This window comes from Bos taurus, chromosome 11 (assembly GCF_002263795.3).
Source record: "Bos taurus isolate L1 Dominette 01449 registration number 42190680 breed Hereford chromosome 11, ARS-UCD2.0, whole genome shotgun sequence".
Taxonomy (NCBI): domain Eukaryota; kingdom Metazoa; phylum Chordata; class Mammalia; order Artiodactyla; family Bovidae; genus Bos; species Bos taurus.
In genome coordinates, this window is record NC_037338.1 from 93,059,495 (window position 1) to 93,082,006 (window position 22,512).

The 22,512-nt window shown below is 50.8% G+C and overlaps 1 protein-coding gene across 6 annotated transcripts in view; it reads left to right on the plus strand.

Annotated features, from left to right (window-relative positions):
- MORN5 (MORN repeat containing 5) overlaps positions 1-21,944 on the plus strand; it is a 34,531-nt gene extending 12,587 nt beyond the window's left edge. For 2 of the 6 annotated variants that reach the window (XM_059891472.1, XM_059891471.1), the window contains one exon: positions 19,418-21,735. Coding sequence is in view for 3 of the 6 variants with exons in the window: in XM_059891471.1 (XP_059747454.1) it covers positions 19,418-19,449 (32 nt within the window). In the remaining 3 variants the exon portion in view is untranslated. The other 4 variants (XM_010810248.4, XM_010810246.4, XM_010810247.3 and 1 more) reach the window with 3 other exon arrangements.
- The last annotated feature ends 568 nt before the right edge of the window (positions 21,945-22,512 follow it).

Here is a 22,512-nt window from a genome sequence, read left to right on the forward strand (position 1 = left end):
CCAGCTCCCCCCGCTCCAGCAATTGAGACCTATCACTCCAGCCAGAAATGTATTCCCCTTCTTTGCCTGTTGTTTCCGTGGCATAAGGAGCAAAGCGGCCAGGTGACTGTTCCCACTTCCAATTCAGTTGAATCATCGTTGTATCACTTGGTGAGGCCACTTCTTCTTGAGAACGGAAACTTTGGGATCAATAAGATTGAAAGTTACAGGAAAAAGGAAGCAAAAAAATCTGCTTAAAACCTGGCATACTGCTACAGCCCCAGCACCATGCACAGACCCAGGCACATAGTAGGTGTTCATTAACTGTGTGTGAAACAGGTAAATCAAGGAATGAATGTGTACTGTCAACCTCTACCAGGGAGATATATGTATACCATTTCCCAAAATTGTTCGACTAATTGTAAAATTAGCTGGGAGATGGGGCAGCAGAAATTCTCTAGAAATTCTCTAGAACCAGAGCTCTGGGGCATTGTGTGTTAGCATAATCTTTCTTCGGTTGTGGTACAATACAACCGGTACACAGACTAGTGGAGGAGACAGACCCAGAAACATCTAATCACAGTAGAATGTGATGTGTGCCCTGCAGGAGGGGATGATGGCTGGGGGTGGAAGGGAGGAGTTGATCACCTGGCCCGGATGGAGGGTGTCAGTCAGGGAAAAGGGTCCCAGAAGTGAGGGCTCCTAAAGAATGAGTGGGGGTGTCATAAATAGGACTGTTGGGGAAGGGCATTCCAGGCAGAGGGAACAGCATGGGCAAAGACGCAGAGGCATGAAAATGTGTGATGTGACTGGGAAACAGAAATTGTGGTTCCCGGAGTCCTTTATCCTGGTGTACAGTCCGCCTGCCAATGTAGGAGGCTCGGGTTCGATCCCTAGGTTGGGAAGATTCCCCTGCAGAAGGAAATGGCAATGCACTCCACTATTCTTGCCTGGAAAAATCCCATGGACAGAGGAGCCTGGTAGGCTACAGCCTATGGGGTCACAAGAGTCAGGCATGACTTAGAGACTAAATCACCACCACCCATGGGAAACCTAAAGAAGAGCAGACAGGTGCAGCAGGGTTGGGAAGAGTGTTAAAAACAGAGAGAAGAGCATGTGCAAAGGGTTAGAGATGGGGAGACCGATGCACATCGAGGAGGCTGCAGGTCCTTCAGGAGCATGAGACACCAGTGCGTCAGGCAAAGACGAGCAGTAGAGGAGACCCAAGAGGGCAGGAGGAAAGATCACGGGGGGCTTTTGGGGAGCAGGGAAGTTTAGGGTCAAGCGAAGCAGTCACTGATGTATCCATTAGAAAGAGTTTTCTGGTTACATACAGAAAAGGGGCCAAAAGAGAGGAGATGGGAGATCCTTCCAGCAAGATGGTAGAGAGGGGCATCTCCAGGGCCATGTCTCCAGGGTGGTGGGGTGGAGATTTGGCTTCTGGGTTCTGGCCCCAGCTCCTTGGGTCACCTGCTGGCTGACTCTGGGCCAGTACCTTCCCTCTCTGAGCCCCTTTCTCTTTATCTGTAAAATGAGATGGTTGGGCTGGATAATTTCTAGGGTCCTTCCAACCTTAATAGTCTATGATGGAGGAGAAAGGTAGCCAAGGGGTATTTTGGTCCTGATATTATAGGATGGATCAAGTTTGGAGTATCCTGGAAACCACTAAGAGGGAGTCTCTGTTGGTGGCGAACTGGTCATTACCCTGAACTCACCTCACCCTGCTGGGGACTGTGGTGACCTTCTGCCCATCTTCTGCTTCCGCCCGGGGCCCTTCCTCCCTTGAGTCCAATCTGCCCCTTAAACGGTGCTTCCTGTTGGCATCCTGGAGGCACGGGACTGCTGGGCACGTGGGCCTGTGATGGATGACTGAGGCCATCCCAGAGTAAACACAGCGGCCTGAGCCACTGCTATTCTGAGGCACGTGCCACCTGGGTGGGTCAGAACCCACGGACACTGTTTCCCAGGCGGTCGCAGGCTGGGGGACCAGCAGAAGGGTCGTCTTCCGCCCTCCTTCAGGCAGTTCTGAACTGCCTTACTCCTCCCCCATCTTGGGCTGACTTCCCCACCACTCCCACGCAGGCAGAGAGGAAACCCTGGATGGCTAAGCTGCCAACTGCTAGGCTGTGAGCACCCTTGACAGATCCAGGTTTGCTAGCCTTGGGTTTCTCAGTGTGCCTTCTTCTTTTTTTTTTTTTTTAATTTTTGACCATGCCCCATGGCATGTGGGACCCTAGTTCCCTGACCAGGGATTGAACCTACACCCCCTGCATTGGAAAGTGGAATCTTTAAGCACTGGACTACCAGGGAAGTCCCATGAGTGTGTCTTCCTTAACTGGAAAGGACAGTCCCAACTGCTGGATTGAGGTTAGAGTTTAAATCCCACCTCCCACTCATCCAAAAGTCTTTGAGCATTGCAGCGCACCAGGCTTTGGGGAGCACAGCAGGCAAGAATTCTCTCCAACTGTGGCTCTCAAACCTTTGGACCCTGGCTGGCTTCCAGAGTGATTTGCATCATGACCCAGACACACACAAACTCACACTCACATGTATTCTTTGTATGTGAGATGTGCGATATTTTCTGTTCAGTTTTTTAAAAAATGCTGGTTGCTATGCACTAAATTCATTTCACAACCTCCTTAAGGGTCAGGACCATTGTTCCAGGCAGCCTTCCCTGACCAACCCCTCCCTCCACCCTGTCTGGGTGAGATGTCCCTCCTCGGACCCCTACAAGCCTCACAGCACTCAGCCCACAACAGCAGAAGTATCTCTGTTTGCCCAGCTCCCCCACTAGACAGGGAGCTTCTTTAGGGTGGGAACCATGTGTCGTGTCTGATTCAGCACCATGTCCCCTGTGTCTCACACAGATCCCAGTGCTGCTGCTGCTGCTGCTAAGTTGCTTCAGTCGTGTCCGACTCTGTGCAACCCCATAGACAGCAGCCCACCAGGCTCCCCCTTCCCTGGGATTCTCCCGGCAAGAACACTGGAGTGGGTTGCCAGTTGGAGGTGATTCAGTGTTTGTGAAAGAAAAGCAGACAGCGGGCAGAGGACCTGCCTACAAGCCGCTTAGATTCTTCAAAAGATTATTCGCAATTCAATCCCTGGCACGTATAGACAACATTATTTTGAATAATAAAAACAAGTCATTACAGGGTTTTCCCTGGTGGTCTAGTGGCTAAGGCTTCTCGCTCCCAATGCAGGGGGCCCAGGTACGATCCCTGGTCAGGGAACTAGATCCCACATGCCCCAACTAAGATCTGGAGTAGCCAAATACATACACAAATATTTTAAAAAGCAGGCCATTATATTTTTATGCACTGCCAAGTTTGAAAAGCTTAAAAGCTTAAGCATTAGAGATCTCAAATCAGTGGCTCTCAGGCCTGAGTTTTTGTTTGGCTGGCCCCATGCTTGAAATGGCAATGGCAGCCCACTCCAGTACTCTTGCCTGGAAAATCCCATGGACCGAGGAGCCTGGTAGGCTGAAGTCCATGGGGTTGCTAAGAGTCAGACACGACTGAGCAACTTCACTTTCACTTTTCACTTTCATGCATTGGAGAAGGAAATGACAACCCACTCCAGTGTTCTTGCCTGGAGAATCTCAGGGACGGGGGAGCCTGGTGGGCTGCCGTCTATGGGGTCACGCAGAGTTGGACACGACTGAAGTGACTTAGCATAGCATAGCATATGCTTGAAATTGCACGGGTTTGAGCACAACTGCGGGAATATTAGTTCCCTCACCAGGGATTGAAGGAGAAGGCAATGGCATCCCACTCCAGTACTCTCGCCTGGAAAATCCCATGGACAGAGGAGCCTGGTAGGCTGCGGTCCACAGGGTCACTAGGAGTCGGACACAACTGAGTGACTTCACTTTCACTTTTCCTTTCATGCACTGGAGAAGGAAATGGCAACCCACTCCAGTGTTCTTGCCTGCAGAATCCCAGGGACGGGGGAGCCTGGTGGGCTGCCATCTGTGGGGTCACACAGACTCAGACACGACTGAAGCGACTTAGCAGCACCAGGGATTGAACCCAAGATCACAGCAGCGAAAGTGCCAAGTCCTAACTGCAGGACTGCCAGGGAATCCCCAGCATCTGTCGTTTAAGGTGCCTGCCGTAAAGCCCATGAGCTTTTGAGCCCTGTGTCTCATGGAAACTTCCCATGCATCCAGTGAGCCGGGAATGGGCGTGTCCTGAGATTAGGAATCAAGGTCAGGGAGTGATCAATGATAGACCAGTGATGGTGAAGCTGAGACTCTAACCCACTCCTCTCTTCCTACAAGTCCTGTAGTCTTCTCACTCCACCCTGATGCAGCTTCTGTTGGGACCATAAAGCATAAAAGACAGCAACTCAGTGTAGGCAATATTCCAACCAACACAGCAGACATAAAACAGAGACTGAGATAGGAGCTCCCTACTGCAGGAGGCTTGAGAGCCGGAAGAGCTCAGAGAGATGGTAGAGAAACGCCCAGGACCTGGATCCACGTCTCTGGTTGTCCTCTGGTCCCAGATCCACCACTGGCCAACTGGGTGACCATGCATAGCTTACTTCTTGTCTCCTCTTGGAGCTTCAGCTTCCTCATCTGTAAAATGGGCATTATAGTAGTACTTAATCTGGAATTAGGGTTAGAAAAGATGGGGTTAAGTATGAAAAGTACTTAGCACCCAGCTCAAGACGCCTGTTCAGCAATCGGTAGTTGTGACTGATATCATTCTGCTGATTACTGGCCCAGGCTGTGGGAGAGAGAAGAGAGTGTGCCCAGGGGGTTGCTAAGATTCCTCTAGGTGTTTGAGAGTAGAGAAGGCACTGGGGAGACATGCGATTGGATACTCTAGGTCTTTCTGCCTCCTCGGGGGGTTTTGCTCGGGAAATGAAATCCTGCTGAAACTCTGGGGTCTGCAGACTCTTAGCTATGTTGTTCAGTGCCCCAGTCTACCTTATGCCCTCCTGTCTTTCCCCTCCCCGTGTTCCAGCCAAGCAGACTAGCTGCCCTCCATTGATCAACATGGCTCTATTCTCACTTCATCTGTTCCCCCAGCCGAAAATGCCCTCCCCGCTTTCCTTATCTCTCCATGCTCAGCACACAGCAGAAGGCCATGAAGTCTTTGCCTGCGGCCCTGCAAGAATGGCACGCAAGTTCAGCTGAGCACCCACAGCTCAGGGCCACGAAGCTGGGCAGGAACTCGGGACAAGAAGGTGCCTCACCAGGCCCTCACTTGGCACCTTTCCTGTTTATCTTCTCTGCTTTTCACACCATCCCAAGGGAGAAATTTTTCCAGAGCCACAGTTTGCAATGAAACGATCTGGTGTCAAATAGGTTAATAACTTGCTCCCAGTTACATAGCTGGTGACAGAGTCAAGAGTCAAACCCGACTCTACCCAAACCCTGTCCTTTTCCTCTGCTTGCCAGCTTTGTGTCCTAGCTCATTCTTTTCTTTAATATTAATTTGTTTGGCTGCGGCACTCGGGATCTTCGATCCTCATTGTGGCATGCGGTATCTTTAGCTGTGGCGTGTGGTACCTACTTTGCTGATCAGGGATTGAACCCGGGCCCCTTGCACTGGGAGCGTGAAGTCTTAACCACTGGACCACCAGGGAAGTCCCCATCCTAGCTTATTCTTTACTCAACACCTCTGCTCTCAGACCGTCTGTGTCTCATTCACAGGTGTTCCTGGCACCAGGGGGAACTCAGCGATGCTCTAAATGAATGAAAAGGTCCATTTGATAATCTTGAGACAAAACCACCACAGTCACCAAAGGAGATGCTACCTTTTTTTATAAAGGATCCTTTGCAGACTGTGGGCAGCCCCCCCGACTGCTCACCCAACCCAGGCATTCCTCTCAGGAAGGATGTGCCCAAGTCGTGCTGGCGCCGTGTACGTGTGTCTCTTCATGGAGCCATTGCCTGCCTCGATGTTACTAGCAGGAATCATTTGCAAAATAACTGCACCACTAAGCCTTCCTCCCTCCCCGCAATTAATGACACCCCATGCGCGTGTCTCAGATGAAAGGCACATTATTAATATTCAAAGGAAAAAAACCCTCGTAACCATTTTAACATATACAACTAACAATGAACTAAATTTGCTTTGTGAAAGACAGAGAGTGAGCATCCCAAATTAGTTTATGTGAAAGCTGAAATTCTTCCCCCGAAAGGTCTCAGTACCATCTTCAGAGAATATCCTGATCATCAGAAATGCCGTCAAGATTCCCGCCAACATTATCCCCTTTGTTGTCTGAAATGTCGAATCAAGCACATCTGGCAAATGTCCTAGAGCTCACAAATCTTTCAAACAGCGTATAATTCCCAACAGTTAAAGAGAGAACGCCACTGCTTAATCGTGCTGCTCTTCAAAATAGCACCAACTTTCCTTCAATCAGAAACAATGGCTCGGGCTTCTTAAAAATATCGCATACCAGCGATTATTTGCGGATAGAGCCCCTTTGCGTTTGAACCTGTGGTTTCCAGACAGAATTTAAAATCAAAATCACAAGCCTCCTTGGAATGTACCCCGAGTGAAATGGACAATGGGAAGAAGGGGTGTGAGTGGTGGTCCAGAGAGTGACCTCATGTGGGTGATTCGGAGCCTTTGGGAGGTGGAGGCTGGTTCTACCAGAATGAGGATGGAGAGGATAAAGAGGATGGGAGGGGGTGACTCAGCTGGCCTTGACTGAGCGTTGACCCTGCACCAGACACTCAACTCCAGGAGAGGGTTGTATTCGCATGAACCCTGTTTGACAAATGAGGAAAGTGAGGCTCCATGTGGCTAAAGAATTTCCCCAGGGAATTTGGCAGGAATTGGGATTCACACTTGAGCTCATCTGTCTTCAGAGCTTTGCCTCTTTCTGCTTTGCCTGACCAACTCCAAAACTCTCTGTCCTGAGCATGGAGCTCCCAGAGACTGGTGTTTATCTGTTCCTAACCTAACTTTTCAGAGAAGGCAATGGCACCCCACTCCAGTACTCTTGCATGGAAAAACCAGTGGGTGGAGGAGCCTCGTAGGCTGCAGTCCATGGGGTTGCTAAGAGTCGGACACAACTGAGCTACTTCACTTTCACTTTTCACTTTCATGCATTGGAGAAGGAAATGGCAACCCACACCAGTATTCTTGCCTGGAGAATCCCAGGGACAGAAGAGACTAATGGGCTGCCGTCTATGGGGTCACATGGAGTCGGACATGACTGAAGTGACTCAGCAGCAGCAGCAACCTAACTTTTGGACTTCCCTGATAGCTCAGTTGGTAAAGAATTTGCCGGCAATGAAGGAGACCCCAGTTCGATTCCTGGGTCTGGAAGATCCACTGGAGAAGGGATAGGTTACCCACTCCATTATTCTTGGGCTTTCCTTGTGGCTCAGCTGGTAAAGAATCTGCCTGCAATCCGGGAGATCTGGGTTTAATCCCTGGGTTGGAAAGATCCCCTGGAGAAGGGAAAAGCTACCCACTCCAGTATTCTGGCCTGGAGAATTCCATGGACTGTATAGTCCATGGGGTTGCAAAGAGTCGGACATGATTGAGCGACTTTCACTTTCAACCTAATTTTTAAAAAGCTGTGTAGTGAGCACCTGGAAGTGAAAGACCACTTGGTCTTCTAAAGTTTCTCCAGTTATCATTTAAACAGTTGAGAACCAGAAACATCCCAGATGTCCAACAGGAGGGAATTCATTAAATAAAAAAACGATATATCCTTTCAATAAAATAGAATGCAGCTGTCAAAATGGCAGTGAAGGAATGGATGTATTGATATAAAAAGGTATCCATAGTCCGGGTGAAAAAGCTAATAGCCATCAATGACTAAGTGCTTATGATGTGCCAGGTACTGGTTTGAGCACTTTCAATAATTGATTTTCTTTTACCTAACCCTCACAGTAATCCTGTAAAAGAGTTGTATTTATTATTTCCATTTTGTAGATGATGAAACTGAGGTGAGGTGAAATGCTTTGTTCCTCAGGTAACGAGTGGTAGGGCTGGAATTTGAACCCAGGTCTCGTGGACTCAGAGCTAAGGATGACATTTGAGCTGCTTCTGCGTGAGAAGCTGGAGTCTACTAGTGAAAGAAAGAACCGAGGGCCTTCCTAGTGGCCCAGAGATTTTAAAATACCTAAGGAGTGTAAGACGGTAGTAGTGGCTCTTTTCCCCTAGATAGTTCTCTGCCCACTTTATTGCTCAAAACCTGGCCAAAGAACAGGAGTCTTTCAGTGCCACCAGTAAACCAAGACTCTTCTCATCTTGAAGCCTCTGCCTCCACCAGACAGGTGAGAAAGCTGAGACCCAGCAAGGCGGGGTGAGGTACTCGACCCCACACAGTCTGTCTGCAGCTGGACTTGCTTTCCCACTGCCAGCCGGGGCTCCTCCTGCAAACCCATGCTGCCCACCCCTCCCACACCGTGCTCCCCCTCCCACACCACCACCCACCACCCGCCGCCCCCGCCGCCGCTGCCGTGGTTTCTGCAAGATGGCTGATCGAGTCTCCTGCCCCACCCCCTCCCGCTGTCATCTCTCCGCGAGACAAAAGGCAATTTACCCAAATGTTATAATCACCTGCAGGCTGGCACGCAGGGCCGTGCCTGCCTTATCTGCGGTATTGTTAGCGGCACCATAATGAAGGCTTTGTGGAGGGATAATATCACCCTCGTAACTGCCAAATAAAATGCCCACACGGGCCCCAGATCCCGGCATCTGCTTTCAGCTGAAGGGGTAGGAAGGGAATTCTGAGTTATCAAATGCCTTCACTGCACCAGGGACTCACCACACCCTGGTCCTTTGAGGAATGCATCACTATCCTGATTTGGCAGAGGCAGAAACTGAGGCTCAGGGAGTAAGTTACTTACTGATGGGTGCAGTTAGTAAAGGGAGGGGTCGGGATTTGAACCAGGTGTGTCTGATACCAGAGGCCACGCTGTGAACCAATATGAGCTTCTCCAAGAGTCTGGCAAAGCTGTGGGCCTTCTCCCCCGAGAAAAACACTAGACCCTCCCCACCAGAGGGTGGGATCAGGCCCCCTGTGAGGGTCCTTGCTCCAGAAATGGCAGCCTGCTGCCCCTCCCTGACCTGCGGGAATCGCTCCCTGCCCTCCTCTCTCCCCACGGGGATTCCAGAGGCCCTGGAAATTCCCCCTCCAGCCGTTGTGCCCACAGGACTCTTGACAACAATGCATCCCCCGCTCCCCCCAACCCGCAGCAGCCTCCTGGAAGCATCCAGAGGACACAGCTTCCCCTTCCGTGGCCGGAGTCCGCCCGGGCCAGCACCAGCGTGGTTTGTTTTGTCTCCTTTAATAGAAGTGGCTGCAAGGCCAGAGCCCAGGGGACAGGAGCCTCATCTCACTTCCTCAGCCCACGCGCTAGAGCCCTGGACAGTTGGCTGCGAGCCTCGCACAGCCTCAGGTCCAGGAGAGGCGTTGCAGGGCTGAGGGCCGGTCTGGGGAGCCTGCCAGATCTGGCCTCAGACCCCGACTCTGCCGTTGGCCCCCTGTGCGACCTCGAGCTAGTCACTTCACTTCTCTGAGCTCCCGGTTGCCTCATAGGAAAGACGGGGGTAGAACAAGGACCTTCCTTCCAGGGTTGTGGTGTTTATTGAGATGATGTGGGGGCCCGTGATGAGCTTCATGTCTGCTGGCGATCGCAGTTGGGGTTTCTATCCCAGGGGCTGGTGCTGGTTGAGAGGCAGGGTCTCCTTAACCCCATGCCCCAAAGGGAGGAGCCAGCATGACCTTGGCAAGGTGCCCTCTGGCCTCCTCCCACCTGCGTTTGATGCCAATTTCAAAACTGGGCTGGAGGCCTGAAGTTCCTAATCTCTCTAGCTTGCTTTTGGTAATGTTCTGGATGTGTTCCCATCACCCTCATCATTTCTTATTCATCTGGAGCCTCGGACCCTCTAAGATCACCTCAGACATGGGCCTTAACTGATCCACTACAGATACCAGGGTCCCAACTAGGGGCCAGCTAAGTGTATATTGCCTCCCCCTAACCTCCCATGCCAAGGAAAGGTAGGGGGGTGCATAAGTAGTCAATTCCAGGACCCAGGATGGGCAGTCTCTGGACAGAAGAGAGAAGAAGCCTAGAGCCTAGGTGTTTAAAAGGCTGTAGTGAACCTCCCACCTCTCAAGATATAGGTTAGAAATTAAAATAACAGAAACTATAAAAATAAATGTATGGAAGTCCAACGTAATTCTATATTCCCCATGAGGTTTATATTCATGTTTAATGTGGAATATCAGATATGAGATTCTTTCTGCAAAAAACTGGGAGTGCCCCTGCTTTGCTGGTGCCAGGAGCCAGAAGCACAATGTGCTGGGGGAGCAGAGAGCAAAGGGCAAGTGTGTCCCAAGGGTAGTTGAGTTGATGTTCTAGGAAAGGTGGTGTTGGGCTAGGCTTTGAAGCTTGAGAGGTGGGTTTTGCTGCACAGAAGGGAAGGAAAAGGCACGGAGAGGCGCAGGGGCCCAGGTCCTCAAGATGCAGTCCCTGAGACCCGATACTGTGTTGGACAGAGCAGTAGTCAAGGGAGACCTCCCTTAGGCAGTGATGGACAGAGTGGACTTTGACGGGTGTGTAGAGTGTGCCTGAGCTGGGCGTGCAAAGCAGAGGGACCCAGGGTGGGAGAGAGCCTTGATCGCCAGGTCAGGGAGCTGAGCTTCAACCCTTCAGACAGTGAGGAGTAAAGCTGTGGCAGTTGCACAAGGATTTTCTAGGAGAGTGTGTAGTGGCTAAAGGCTGCAGCTCAAGTGATAGACTTGGGTGTGAGCCTGTGCCCCTCATTAGCAGAGTCAGCTTGGACATATAACCCCGTCTTTCTGAGCCTCAAACCTTCCTCTGTGAATCAGGATAAAAACACTGACTTTGCAAGATTGCTGTGAGGACCAAGTTCACGTCTTTTGCTGAGTTCTGCAGGTCCTTAACATCCTAACATTCCCCTGGCCATCCCTGCTGTCCCAGAGTTAATTCTGCCCTCAGCATCTGCCACTTGGAGGACAGGCCCAACCGCCAGGCCTATCCCCATCAGTCCATTGTCCACACGCAGCTGGAGAGCAGGGGTGAAGGAGAGCAGGGGTGAAAGGGAGCAGAGGGTCGAGTGAGGGCCAGCCAGTGACCTTGGGCCCCATCCTTGGCTTCCCAGTGCTGCCCGTGCACAGCGGCCTGGCATCACAAACATGTTTAGTGAACGCAGATGCCATTGTGAGTGCTTGAAAAATAAAAGTGGGGCTCAGGGAAACGAGAAGAATGGCGATGTAAATGATGCTGTGACTTAGCGCCCTCCCCTGCTTAGCACGCATGTGCTGTGGAGTGAGCAGGAAGATGTGAGTTAGTGGTCTCCTGTCCTGAGTACACCTGCCGCACACGGCTGATGCTAGTATTTTTTTTTTTTATGCTAGTATTTAAGGATGTGTATTTTTGTTTTTACCGATATGGCCCATAAACACAGGCCAGCTGCCCGTCAGGACCACAACAGCAGGAATAACTCTGTCCCAACAGTGTCAGAATCATGTGTGACGTCTTCGTGAGATGTCCTTCTCCAGGCTGGGACCTTCCTTGGAGATTCTCAAGGGTCATGATGACTGTGGGCACTTTCCGCCTTTACCCACCGACTGTGCTGTGAGTGTGCTGTGTGCTGAGTCGCTTCGGTCGTGTCCCACTCTTTGTGACCCCATGGACTGTAGCCCACGAGGCTCCTCTGTCCATGGGATTGTCCAGTCAAGAATACTGGAGTGGGTTGCCATTCCCTTCTCCAGGAGATCCTGGGGACCCAGGGACTGAGCCCACGTCTCTCTTGTCTCCTGCATTGGCAGGCCGGTTCTTGACCACTAGTGGCACCTTACCCACCAGCTGGAGCAGAGGAAACAGCACCTGAGCCATCACCAACTACACACAACAGAGCTGGTATGAGGGTCACGTGAGCTCAGGCACGCAGATGCGCTTCCTGATACCAGGCCATCATATCTGCTGTCCAGATTCACTCTCCCCCCAGTTACAGCCCGATCCAGCCCTAGGTCTGACCCTGGAGGTCTCACCCCAATCATTTCAACATAAACAGAACATATCCACAGTCCCACATTGAATATCATTTTTTGCTGTTAAAACCCCAAAAGGATTTTGAAAACTTTGCTTGGTGGATTGGTTGACTACAAGACTTTAACAATTGGCTGTGATTTCTTGAAAGCTTGTGTGCACACTGGAGAATTCTTGAAAACTGAGGAAACCAAGCCCACAAATTGATTTCAAGTGTAATAACATTGTTTGGGTTTCTAAATTTGATCATTAATTCAGGCTTAATGCATTAATTATCACATTTATTAATCTCAGTGTCGCAGTTTCCCGTTTCAAGTTCCCGAGTCAGTCATTTTCCCCATGTCTCTTACACTTGAATAAGCCTTGACAAGCCTGTGGGTGCCGGGCTCTGCCCCGCTATTCCCAGTGAGTGAAGCAGCCTGGCCTCACCTGCACCGCCCCCCCATTCCTCCCGCAAGACCTCCACCCACCCAGCCCAGAAGATGCTCCTTTTTGGGGAAGCAAGAGTAGCCTGGGCCTCCCTTCCTGCCCAATAGCAGGCTCTGCCTGGGCAGCAATCCCTCAGTCAATATTGGCCACGCCATGGCCTTGGCCTCTGGCCACACCACTGCTAGCCAACTTCAAAGCCTCTTTCTTGTCGGGCATTGGTGACCGCCCTCACTGTGGGCACTGGCTCACCGGGGGCCTAGCCCTGCCCTCCAGCTCCCAAAGCCCTGCGTTTGTACAGAGGGTGTGGCTGGACTTTGGGGCTTCGGGTTCGGCTCCTGCACCCCTCCTCCGGCTGGGGCGCCAGGTCTGCCATGCAGATCCCACCCCAGCCTGAAGCCATGGTTCATAAAGCGCGTCTGAGCATGCACTGGCCTTGACCCCGGGGAAAGAGGGCAGTTCTCACAGTCCAGCTCCTGCCCCAGAGCCTGGCGTGGCCTGGTGTTCTAGATGCGCACTGGGCTGTCACTGCAGGTGGGATGCACGCCCTCCCTCAACGTCTGACCACACACCGCAGACCCGGGTACTCAGACACCGCCTGCCACGCACGTGTCTCACAGACACCACATGCCACACGCGGGCTGAGGGTCCCCGAAGGGGACTCTCTTCTCTTCACCAGGCACCTCAGACACAGCCGCCTACACACGCTGCACACGCCGATGCATGCTTGAACACATTTATGCTCACACTAGGGTAGACGCTCACATTTGGAGGGAAGCACACTGCTTGTGGCAGCCTCAGTGAGGGTGATGCCCACACCAGCCGGCTGAGCTTTTCCCCTCCACGCTGGTGGAATGAAGTGGGGACATGCCTTCACCGCTGCTTAAACCTCCATGTCCTCGTCCTAACTGGGGCAACCGCGTTTACTCACTAAGGTGGGGACAGGTGTGACCCTCTTCCCACAGAGCCCCGCACCTCCCTGGTGCTCGGCCACTGTGACCCTCGTCCCCTTTCCCGAGGCTGGACACCTCGATTCATCCTGAACTCTTCCCTTTCCCAGTCCCCACCCGAGGCCCCTGCATGCCGGGTGGGCACTGCAGAGCGCTGGTGACCACAGGTGCGGTTGGCCCAAAGGCCTGCCGAGAGCTAGCGACATCGGGCTTGTGGGTACCTGGTGACCTGAATCCACCCCTTTGCCTTCTCTGGGCCTGCCTGCCCTGGCCTGCCCCTCGCTTTGAACAAAATCATTAGCTGAGCTGCAGCTCTTGATCCTTATGATGCTGATCCTTGTGTAAAGACCTCCTCCTCCCTGGTTCCTCCCTGCACCCCCCATAGGGAACCAGAAGTCCCAAGGGTGCTGAGTTCCTTAAGAATACTCCCATGAAGGTATCCAGTTTGGGAATTAAGGACCCATCAAAATGATGATCCTAGCTCATACCTCCTGGGTGCCCACCCAGGGCTGTTCAGCTCCACCAGTCCCCACTCTGCCCTTTGCCAGAGGTCTGGTGAAACCCCCTGTATGGACAAGCTCGCTCAGAGAGGGGCAGTGACTTGTCTAAGATCACCCAGCAGGCTGGCAGCTGGGCTCACATAGGACCCAGAACTCCTTCCAGCCTATGCTGTGTGGTCACAGGTGCCTGAAGTCCTACCTTGTGATGACAGTTTCTGTCCATCTTTGGTTTGGGCGCATTTCCTGCAGGCAACATACTAAGCACTTTTGGAAATGATCTCGATTGACTGTTCCAGGCAGCCACCTCTGCAGACGAGGAAATGACACCCAGATGTGAGGCCACTTGACCAAGATCTCCAAGCTAGCAGCTGCTGTGCTCCAAAGTTCATGCCCCTAACCCACGGTACCACAGTGTCTCCCTGCCAGCCATCAGGGGAGCCAAGATGGCCTTGCATTTGCTGTTCGATTTGCAAGACACTTCTTCCCCTAGCCCTGCACCGATGTGCAGGCTGCACGAATGCCACCCCGGGTGACCTGGGCCACACTCGGTGGCCTGTGCAGGCCTGCCTTCATTGTGAGGTCGGCCCCAGGCCAGTCAGGGCTTTGAGCTTCCTGAGCGTGCCTGGCGCCCAGGTATGAGCCCAGACAACCCACCCTCCCCGTGCGGTGGGGCTGCCCCGTCCATGGCCTCCAGACAGAAAAGGAAAAGGAGCCAGCGGCCTGGGTCCTGCACTTGGCATGTCTACTTTGCCCTCTCAGCTCCGTTTGCTGAGGGTGGAGAAGAAATTCTTTCCCCTTTGTCTCAATCCCACAGGGTAATTCTTACTTTTATGTCCCCAAATTTACATTTCTTTCTTCATTCATTCACCCTGTATTTATTAAATACTTCTTAAGTGCTCGATCTGCATTGGGCTCTGAAGAACAGAAGTGAATTGATCATGGCTCCCCTTGGCTGGCAGGGGTGACCGTGACCAATACCATGACCTTGACCTGGGTCAGAGAAAGTGACCTCCAGGCAGGGCCCAGGTGCGGGGGAAGAGGGCTTGGAGGACACACGTTCTTCAGGGCCTGAAGTCAGAACCATGTGAGGCCTGAAAGAAAATCATGTTTATGCAGGCAGCCCCATTTCCTGACCACACCGTCCTTAATGCACTGTGGATTTCTACTCCTTTGACAGAAATTCTAGAATAGCACTTTTATGTTACATTTGGTTCATTGTGTTAAAAACATTACGTTGTTAAACTGTGTTTAAAATATATTGCAATTGTTATTACTCATGTTGAGGTCTTCCTTCACTTTTACATCCAGAAGGGTCCAGAAATGGGACGTGCCCTGGGCCTCTCTCTCCTAAAAGGAAGAGTGTCCCCCTCCCTGGAATGGCGTGTACGAAAGCACGGGGCACTGAGCACCTGCCTGTGGCCAACTGCAAACAGGGTGGCTGCATTTCACAGTGTGAGGCGGGCTGGGGAGGCCAGCTGGAAAGGCCTCAAAGTCCAGGCGAAGGAGTGGGCAGCCTTTGCAGGGAAGACTTCTCAGCAGGGGACCCTGCGGGCAGATGTGGAGTCTCTCTTCCCAGTCACTTTTCGTCTCTATAAGATGCCTCTTTCTCCTGGTGATGGGTGAGACTCATCGGGTCAGGCAGGGGAGGGGATGTGGGGAACAGCGGGGTCACTTCCAAAGTTTGAGAACCAGAATAAAGAAATCTTTGTGGCCCCAGAGGTGGAATGAATTGGGAGACTGGGGTTGACATATATATATACTCTACTGTGTATGTAATGGGCCTCCCTAGTGGCTCAGATGGTAAAGAATCTGCCTGCAATGCAGGAGACACGGTTTTGATCCCTGGGTTGGGAAGATCCCCTGGAGAAGGGAATGGCAACCCACTCCAGTATTCTTGCCTGGAGAATTCCATGGACAGAGGAGCCTGGCAGGCTGTAGTCCATGGGGTCGCAAAGAATCAGACACGACTGAGAGACTAACAGACACAGACACACACACGTATATAATAGATAACTGATGCGAACCTACTGCATAGCACAGGGACCTCTACTCAGTGTTTTGTGGTGACCTAAATAGGGAGGAAATTCAAAAAAGAAGAGATACATGTATCCGTCTAGTTGATTCACTTTGCTGTACAGCAGAAACAAACACAACATTGTAAGGCAACTATACTCCAATTTAAAAATAAGAGAGAAAAGGAAAGATATCTTTGTGCCCCAAGAGCAGACAGATTAAGCTGGTAGAGTGCCTAGGTCAAGCCTTTGAGTCTCAATCCCCTTGTCCCCAGCACTAGGCACATGACAGGCCACAGGATTGGGCTTTTTGATTCATTCGTTCATTCATTCATCCAACAGATGTGGGCTGAGCACTCTTGTGTGCCAGACACTGGTCTGACGATGCCACAGTGAACAATGCCCTGGTTTCACTGGAACTCACAGTGTGGATGGGGAGACAGACAACACATAAATAAACAAGCAAATTGCCTCAAGAGCTGTACACCATGAAGGAGACAGAATGAAAGCCTCTAGATAGAGTGACTGGGAGTGAAGGTGGCTGGATCAGGGACCACTGAGAAGCAACATTTGAGCTGGGACCTGGATGCCAAGAAATAGGTGTCAGGAATGTTTGTTGAGAGCAATCAAAGACAAATCAGAAGGCAACAGACTGACTCGAGACTTCACCTGGCAAAGCATATATTGGTTGCCAACTGTATGCTGGGTGCAGTGGTCAACAAGACATATACCTGCATTGGGTTTATGCCTAGTGGGAGGGAAAAATATATAAGGGGATATGCCACTAAGCATAGACTCATACAATTTTTCGCCCCACTCCAGTACTCTTGCCTGGAAAATCCCATGGATGGAGGAGCCTGATAGGCTGCAGTCCATGGGGTCACGAAGAGTCGGACACGACTGAGTGACTTCACTTTCACTTTTCACTTTCATGCATTGGAGAAGGAAATGGCAACCCACTTCAGTGTTCTTGCCTGGAGAGTCCCAGGGACGGGGGAGCCTGGTGGGCTGCCGTCTATGGGGTCGCACAGAGTCGGACACAGCTGACGTGACTTAGCAGCAGCAGCAGAATACAGTTTTTTAATTGAATGAAAGATTCGTTAAATTCTTTACAATTTTCAGGTTTCATACACGACTTCATATAACCCCATACTAACCCCGACCCCGACCCCGGGCTTGCGCTTCCCTCGCCCTGTCCCCACTGGTAATCACTGGTTTCTTGTTCATATTTGTGTGGGCTCATAAACTGTGATGTGCAGGGCCCAGGACAGAGAAAAGGGTGTGAAGGGCTTTATTCTAGATGGTTGGGTGGGTGAAAAGACTTCCACTCCTCCCGGAGAATGCGATAATCTCACCTTTTACAGAGCATGCTGGATTTTCAGGCATTTTTTAAAAATAAGCGTTTTATTTTAGAACAATTGCAGATATACAGAATTTACTGAAGCAACAGTACCAAGTGTTCTCAACTGTACCCCACATCCAGTTTCCCTATGATTGACATCTTACATTGCACCGTGCGCATAACACCATTAATGAACTAACACTGACATATTTGGAGGAGGAAACGGCAACCCACTGGAGTATTCTTGCCTGGAGAATCCCATGACAGAGGAGCCTGGCGGGCTACAGTCTGTGCAGTTGCAAAGAGTAGGACACAACCGAGTGACTGAGCACGCGTTGATATATTAGTAACAGCATACTTTCTCCTTCTTTCCTCCGTCTTTCCGTGACGCCTCTATTCTGTTCTGGGATCCTGCTCACGACTTTCCGTGATGCCTCTACTCTGTTCCGGGATCCCGCTCACGACACCACGTCACATTCAGTTGTCACATCACCTTAGGTTCCTCTTGACACTGACCGTCTCTCAGACTTTCCTTGTTTTCGATGACATTTTTGAGGAGTGTTTTTAAAATGCCCCATGACTGGAATTTATCTGATGGGTTTCACATCATTTAAGGGGGGTTATGAGTTTAGGGGAGGAGGTAAATGCCATTGTCATCAAATCGAGGCTACACATTATCCACACAACTTATCACTGCTGACATTGACCTTGATCACTTGGACGAGGTGTGTTTGTCAGGTTTCTTCACTGAAAAGTTACTCCTTTTTTTCTCCCACCCCCTTCCTTTACTGTCCTTTTTAGGAGGAAGTCACTATTTAGGAAGTCCTTTTTAGGAGGTAGCCCACATCTGGGGAAAAAGGAGTCATGCCCAGTCTCCTCAAGGGCAGAGTATCCACCTAAATTATTTGGAAGTCTTCTGCATAGGAGATTTGCCTATTTGCCAAATGTTATGCATTTTTATCAATATTTTTATGCTGGGTCTTTTTACTTTTTACAAATTCAAGAACCCTATTGGTGTTTCTGGGAACCTAGGAATATCTTACTTCAATTACTAAGATGCATGAAATTACCAAAGCATTAGAGGGTAGGAAAAAAGCCAATGATTCTTTTTATTTTTTCTATTGTGGATACATATTAACAAAAGATTAAGGAAATATCCAAAACAGAAGAACCTCTCGACCCCCACTGCTAGGAGCTGACCATTATTCCCATTCAATTTATTTTTTTTTCTTTTGTGCATAATTTGTACACAGATTATACTATGTAATTTTGTTTCTTACCTCCTTCCACCTTTTTTTTTTTTTTTGGCTTATCATATCCAAAACATTTCTCCTACATTGCTATGTAGACTTCATAATCATATTTTTTTTCAGTAGCTGCTAAATATCCCCTCATGTGGCCTTTGGTGTCCCTCCCCCGACCACCAAACTATAGCTGTATGCCTGGCATATAGTCAGTGTTTAGAAATTACTTGTTAAATGAATGAATGTACAACAAAGTAATCATCCTCTTGTTTTAGAAGCGTGGGTTATTTCAGTTTTCTTGATTCTAAATAGTACTGGGACAAATAGATTATTCCCTTAGGATAACATCCCAGAGTGGAATTACTGGGCCAGTGGGGGCCAAAACTTTTCAAGATAAATGCACCAAACCAGAAATCTCCCTCCCCTTCCTCTGAACCACCAGCAATTGTGCCGAGGGTAATAATTTACAATTGATTAAAGAGTTTGTGGGGTGTTTTTTCCCCATCTTTCTTTCCCCTCCTCTCCCCTTCTCCTCCTACCAAAAAAAAAAAAGAGTGGGGGGAAATTATCTGAGAAGGTGAAGATGTTCTCAGACAATCATATTAGCATATTCCAACAATCGCAATTTGCAAAATAGTAATCACAACTCCCGGGATCGGGGAGGCATTAATCAAAGCTGCAGGTTTAATTCCATTTTAAATATTGATGAAATGTGCTTCGGCAGCCTCACCCTGGCGTGGCAGGGCCAGGGGAGCCGCCTCGAGGCGCCAGGGAGGTGGAGGGAGGGTTGGGGAGCAGCTGCTGGGAGGAGAGGCTTCTGTGATTCAAATTGGTGGCTGAGCGGCCAGGTAGAGAGGGAAAGGGGTAGTGAAGAGGGCTGTTAAGGCCATTGCTGTCAATTTGTAACTATCAGGGAGGGGCCGGAGGACTGGTTCAGCACAATAAACCCCGTTGGTCTGGTTTCAGGGTTACCGCTGAAGAGGTTGCAGCTGCACTGATTCGAATAGCCTGGAGACTTCAGAACTGTAATTATCAACCAGGCTGCTTGCGGTGTGGCAAAAGTGGGCTTCACCAGTGCTTAACTCCTTGTGTGCCGCGCTTTCCCCGCCCCCGCCCTGGGGGGCGGGGGTTGGCAGCCATGCGAGGATTCCCCGGTAGCCTCCCCAGGGGAAACTGAGGCCCACCAGCTGCTGAGGGCAGTCCTCCCAGGCCAGAGCTTGCAGGCGGCGAGCCTTTGTCGAGGTCACAGACAGAGATCTAGTTGGGGTGGGGGACAGAGGAGGCTTACTCCATGGGGGCAGATTCGCCTTCTGGCACCTTCAGGCCTGCCCTGGGGTGGAAAGTCCGGCTTCAGGGTCTGATGAGTCTTGGTTTAAATTCCACTGGCCATGCATATAAGTCAAGGCTTGTCCTCTTTATAAAATGGAGCAATCTCCCCTAGCTAAGTTGCTTTAGTCATGTCTGACTCTTTGCAAGTCTATAGACTGCAGCCCATCAGGCTCTTCTGTCCATGAGATTTTCCATGCAAGAATACTGGAGTGGGTTGCCATGCTTTCCTCCAGGGGTTCTTCCCTACCCAGGGATCTAACCCATGTCTCTTAGGTCTCCTGCATTGGCAGGCTGTTTTTTTTTTACCACTAGCGCCACCTGGGAAGCCCCTACCCTACTGGGGTCTCACAAAGGACTCAATGAGATCCGGGATTTGTAAAGCTCAGAGCACACAGTAAGCTGACAAAAAGTCTTGTCTCCCTGGGTCCTGGACCAGAAGAGGAAGGGGGTTCCTGGCAGGGGGCTGTAGTATGGAGGGCAGGATTTCTGTGGGATTTCCCATGGTTTAGCTCTCAAGGAGTGTCTTTTATCTCTAGCTTCTGCCGTTTGTCACCCAAGTGTTGAAGTGAAAGTGTTAGTTGGTCGGTTGTGTCCGACTCTTTGCGACCCCATGGACTGTAGCCCACCAGGCTCCTCTGCCCATGGGATTCTGACCCAAGGAGGATGAGTAATTCCATCCTCTGATCTCTTAGGTGGGAAGCACTGAACTAGACACGGGGGAAGACAGAGGCAAGACAGGAAGGCAGGGATTGGGGCCGGTCCTCTTTGTCCCCAGGAAGTGGGCAGGAACAAGGGAGGGACCACTGGCCGGCAATGCGGTGCTGGGGGTAGGGGCGGAAACCATGGGCTTTGCTGAGAGTCCTGGTGAATGGACTCTTAGCACAACTCCGTGACCCTCCTCCTGGAATACAGACCCAGAGAAATTCTCCACGGACCCACCAAGGGATGTGCCCAAGAACACAGCATCTGTCCCAGCATCATTCCTGGTATGGGAAGTGGAGGCATCCTTCGTGCCCATCCAGGGAGGATGAGTAGCTGGAAACTCGCCATGGAATATTAGGCGAGCAATAGGAATATTAGGTCAGGAGCAAAGAACGAGATGTCCACATTGCAATGAGAACAGATCTTGAAAATATCGTGTTGAGTGAAAAAAAAAAAAAAAGTGAGACACAATGAAACTCACAGCACAATGCCATTTGTGTAAATTAAAACCACATTTGCACACAAAACAGCAGGATATATTTTACTGAGTTACATGCATTTTTAGGGGTACACATCCCACCATTGGAGTGGGTCTCTAGTCGTGGTGAGAGGAGGGGCTGGGTGTGGGTTTAGAGGATAAAGGGGAAAAATGAAAATAGTCAGTCTGCAGAGGGGTCTGGCACAGAGAGATGCTGGTGGTGTGCTATGGTCCCCCCTCCACTTTCTCTCTCTCTCTCTCTCTCTCTTTCTCTCTCTCAGGTTTCAAAACAGCACAGGCCTTGTATGCAGACAAGTTCCTGGGGCTCAAGTTCTAGGCTCTCCCACGTGCTTATCCCATGGCTGTGGACATACAACTTGTCCTCCGAGCCTGTTGCTTGTCCACAGGAAGGCGTGGTCCCGAGGATTGAGTTGAGGGAGATAAACACTTGTGGGCCTGCAGGGCCCCCAGCTTCTCCTCTCCACTCCTCACCGAAAAGACCCAAGTAAAGAGAGAGTGTTGACCCTCTAGAGGAACCATGGGTTCTCTGAAGGGTCCAGAATGGAAAACCCAGAGAATAAACTAAGGCCTGGACCAGCTGTCCCAGTGGTGGCCTAAGTGGATGTCACACTGGGCAGGGGCCCAGCTCAGAACAGCCCGATGATGTCATGCCTGCCTCCATCCAGTCAGCAGCGTCCACCTCTGACACCACCCCAGTCCTGAAACCCTGCCTGGGGGGCTCCCAGCATGAGGCATGACTGGCTCCCCCTCTCCTTTACAGATGATGACGAGCACGAGTGGATCGTCCGGACGTGTCGGAAGGGCTGGGACGAGACCATGGGCCCTGAGCCCAAGTCGTGAGTGCTGTCGCCTCTCCATAATAGGCTTCCTTCTGTGCGCCCAGCCCTGGCTAGCCCGGGGAGGGCAGGCTATAGTTCTAGGACCTGACTGGACTCTAGGAATAAAGGTTTTCTGCAGTCAGTGGCCCTGATTTCCTTATTCCTTGGGATGGGACCCTCATTCCACTTGCGTCAGAATCACCTCGGCAAAATTGTGAACTAGCTATGCTTAGACCCACCCTGCTGCTGCTGCTGCTGCTAAGTCGCTTCAGTTGTCTCTGACTTTGTGCGACCCCAGAGATGGCAGCCTACCAGGCTCTTCTGTCCCTAGGATTCTCCAGGCAAGAACACTGGAGTGGGTTGCCATTTCCTCCAATGCATGAGAGTGAAAAGTGAAAGTAAAGTCGCTCAGTCATCTCCAACTCTTCACAGTCCCATGGACTGCAGCCTACCAGGCTCCTCTGTCCATGGGATTTTCCAAGCAAGAGTACTGGAGTGGGGTGCCATTGCCTTCTCTGAGCCCCACCCTAGTACCTGCTAATCAGAATCGCTGAGACTGGGGCCCAGCAATTTGCATTCTCAGGTATTTCTTACACATATGGAAGTTCGAGAGCCATCACCTTATAATGATAGATACATGTAATTGAATGAGCAATTCATAGGTGCAGGCAGCGTGGGTATGTTACCTCAGCTCCTCATAATAGCCTTATTTG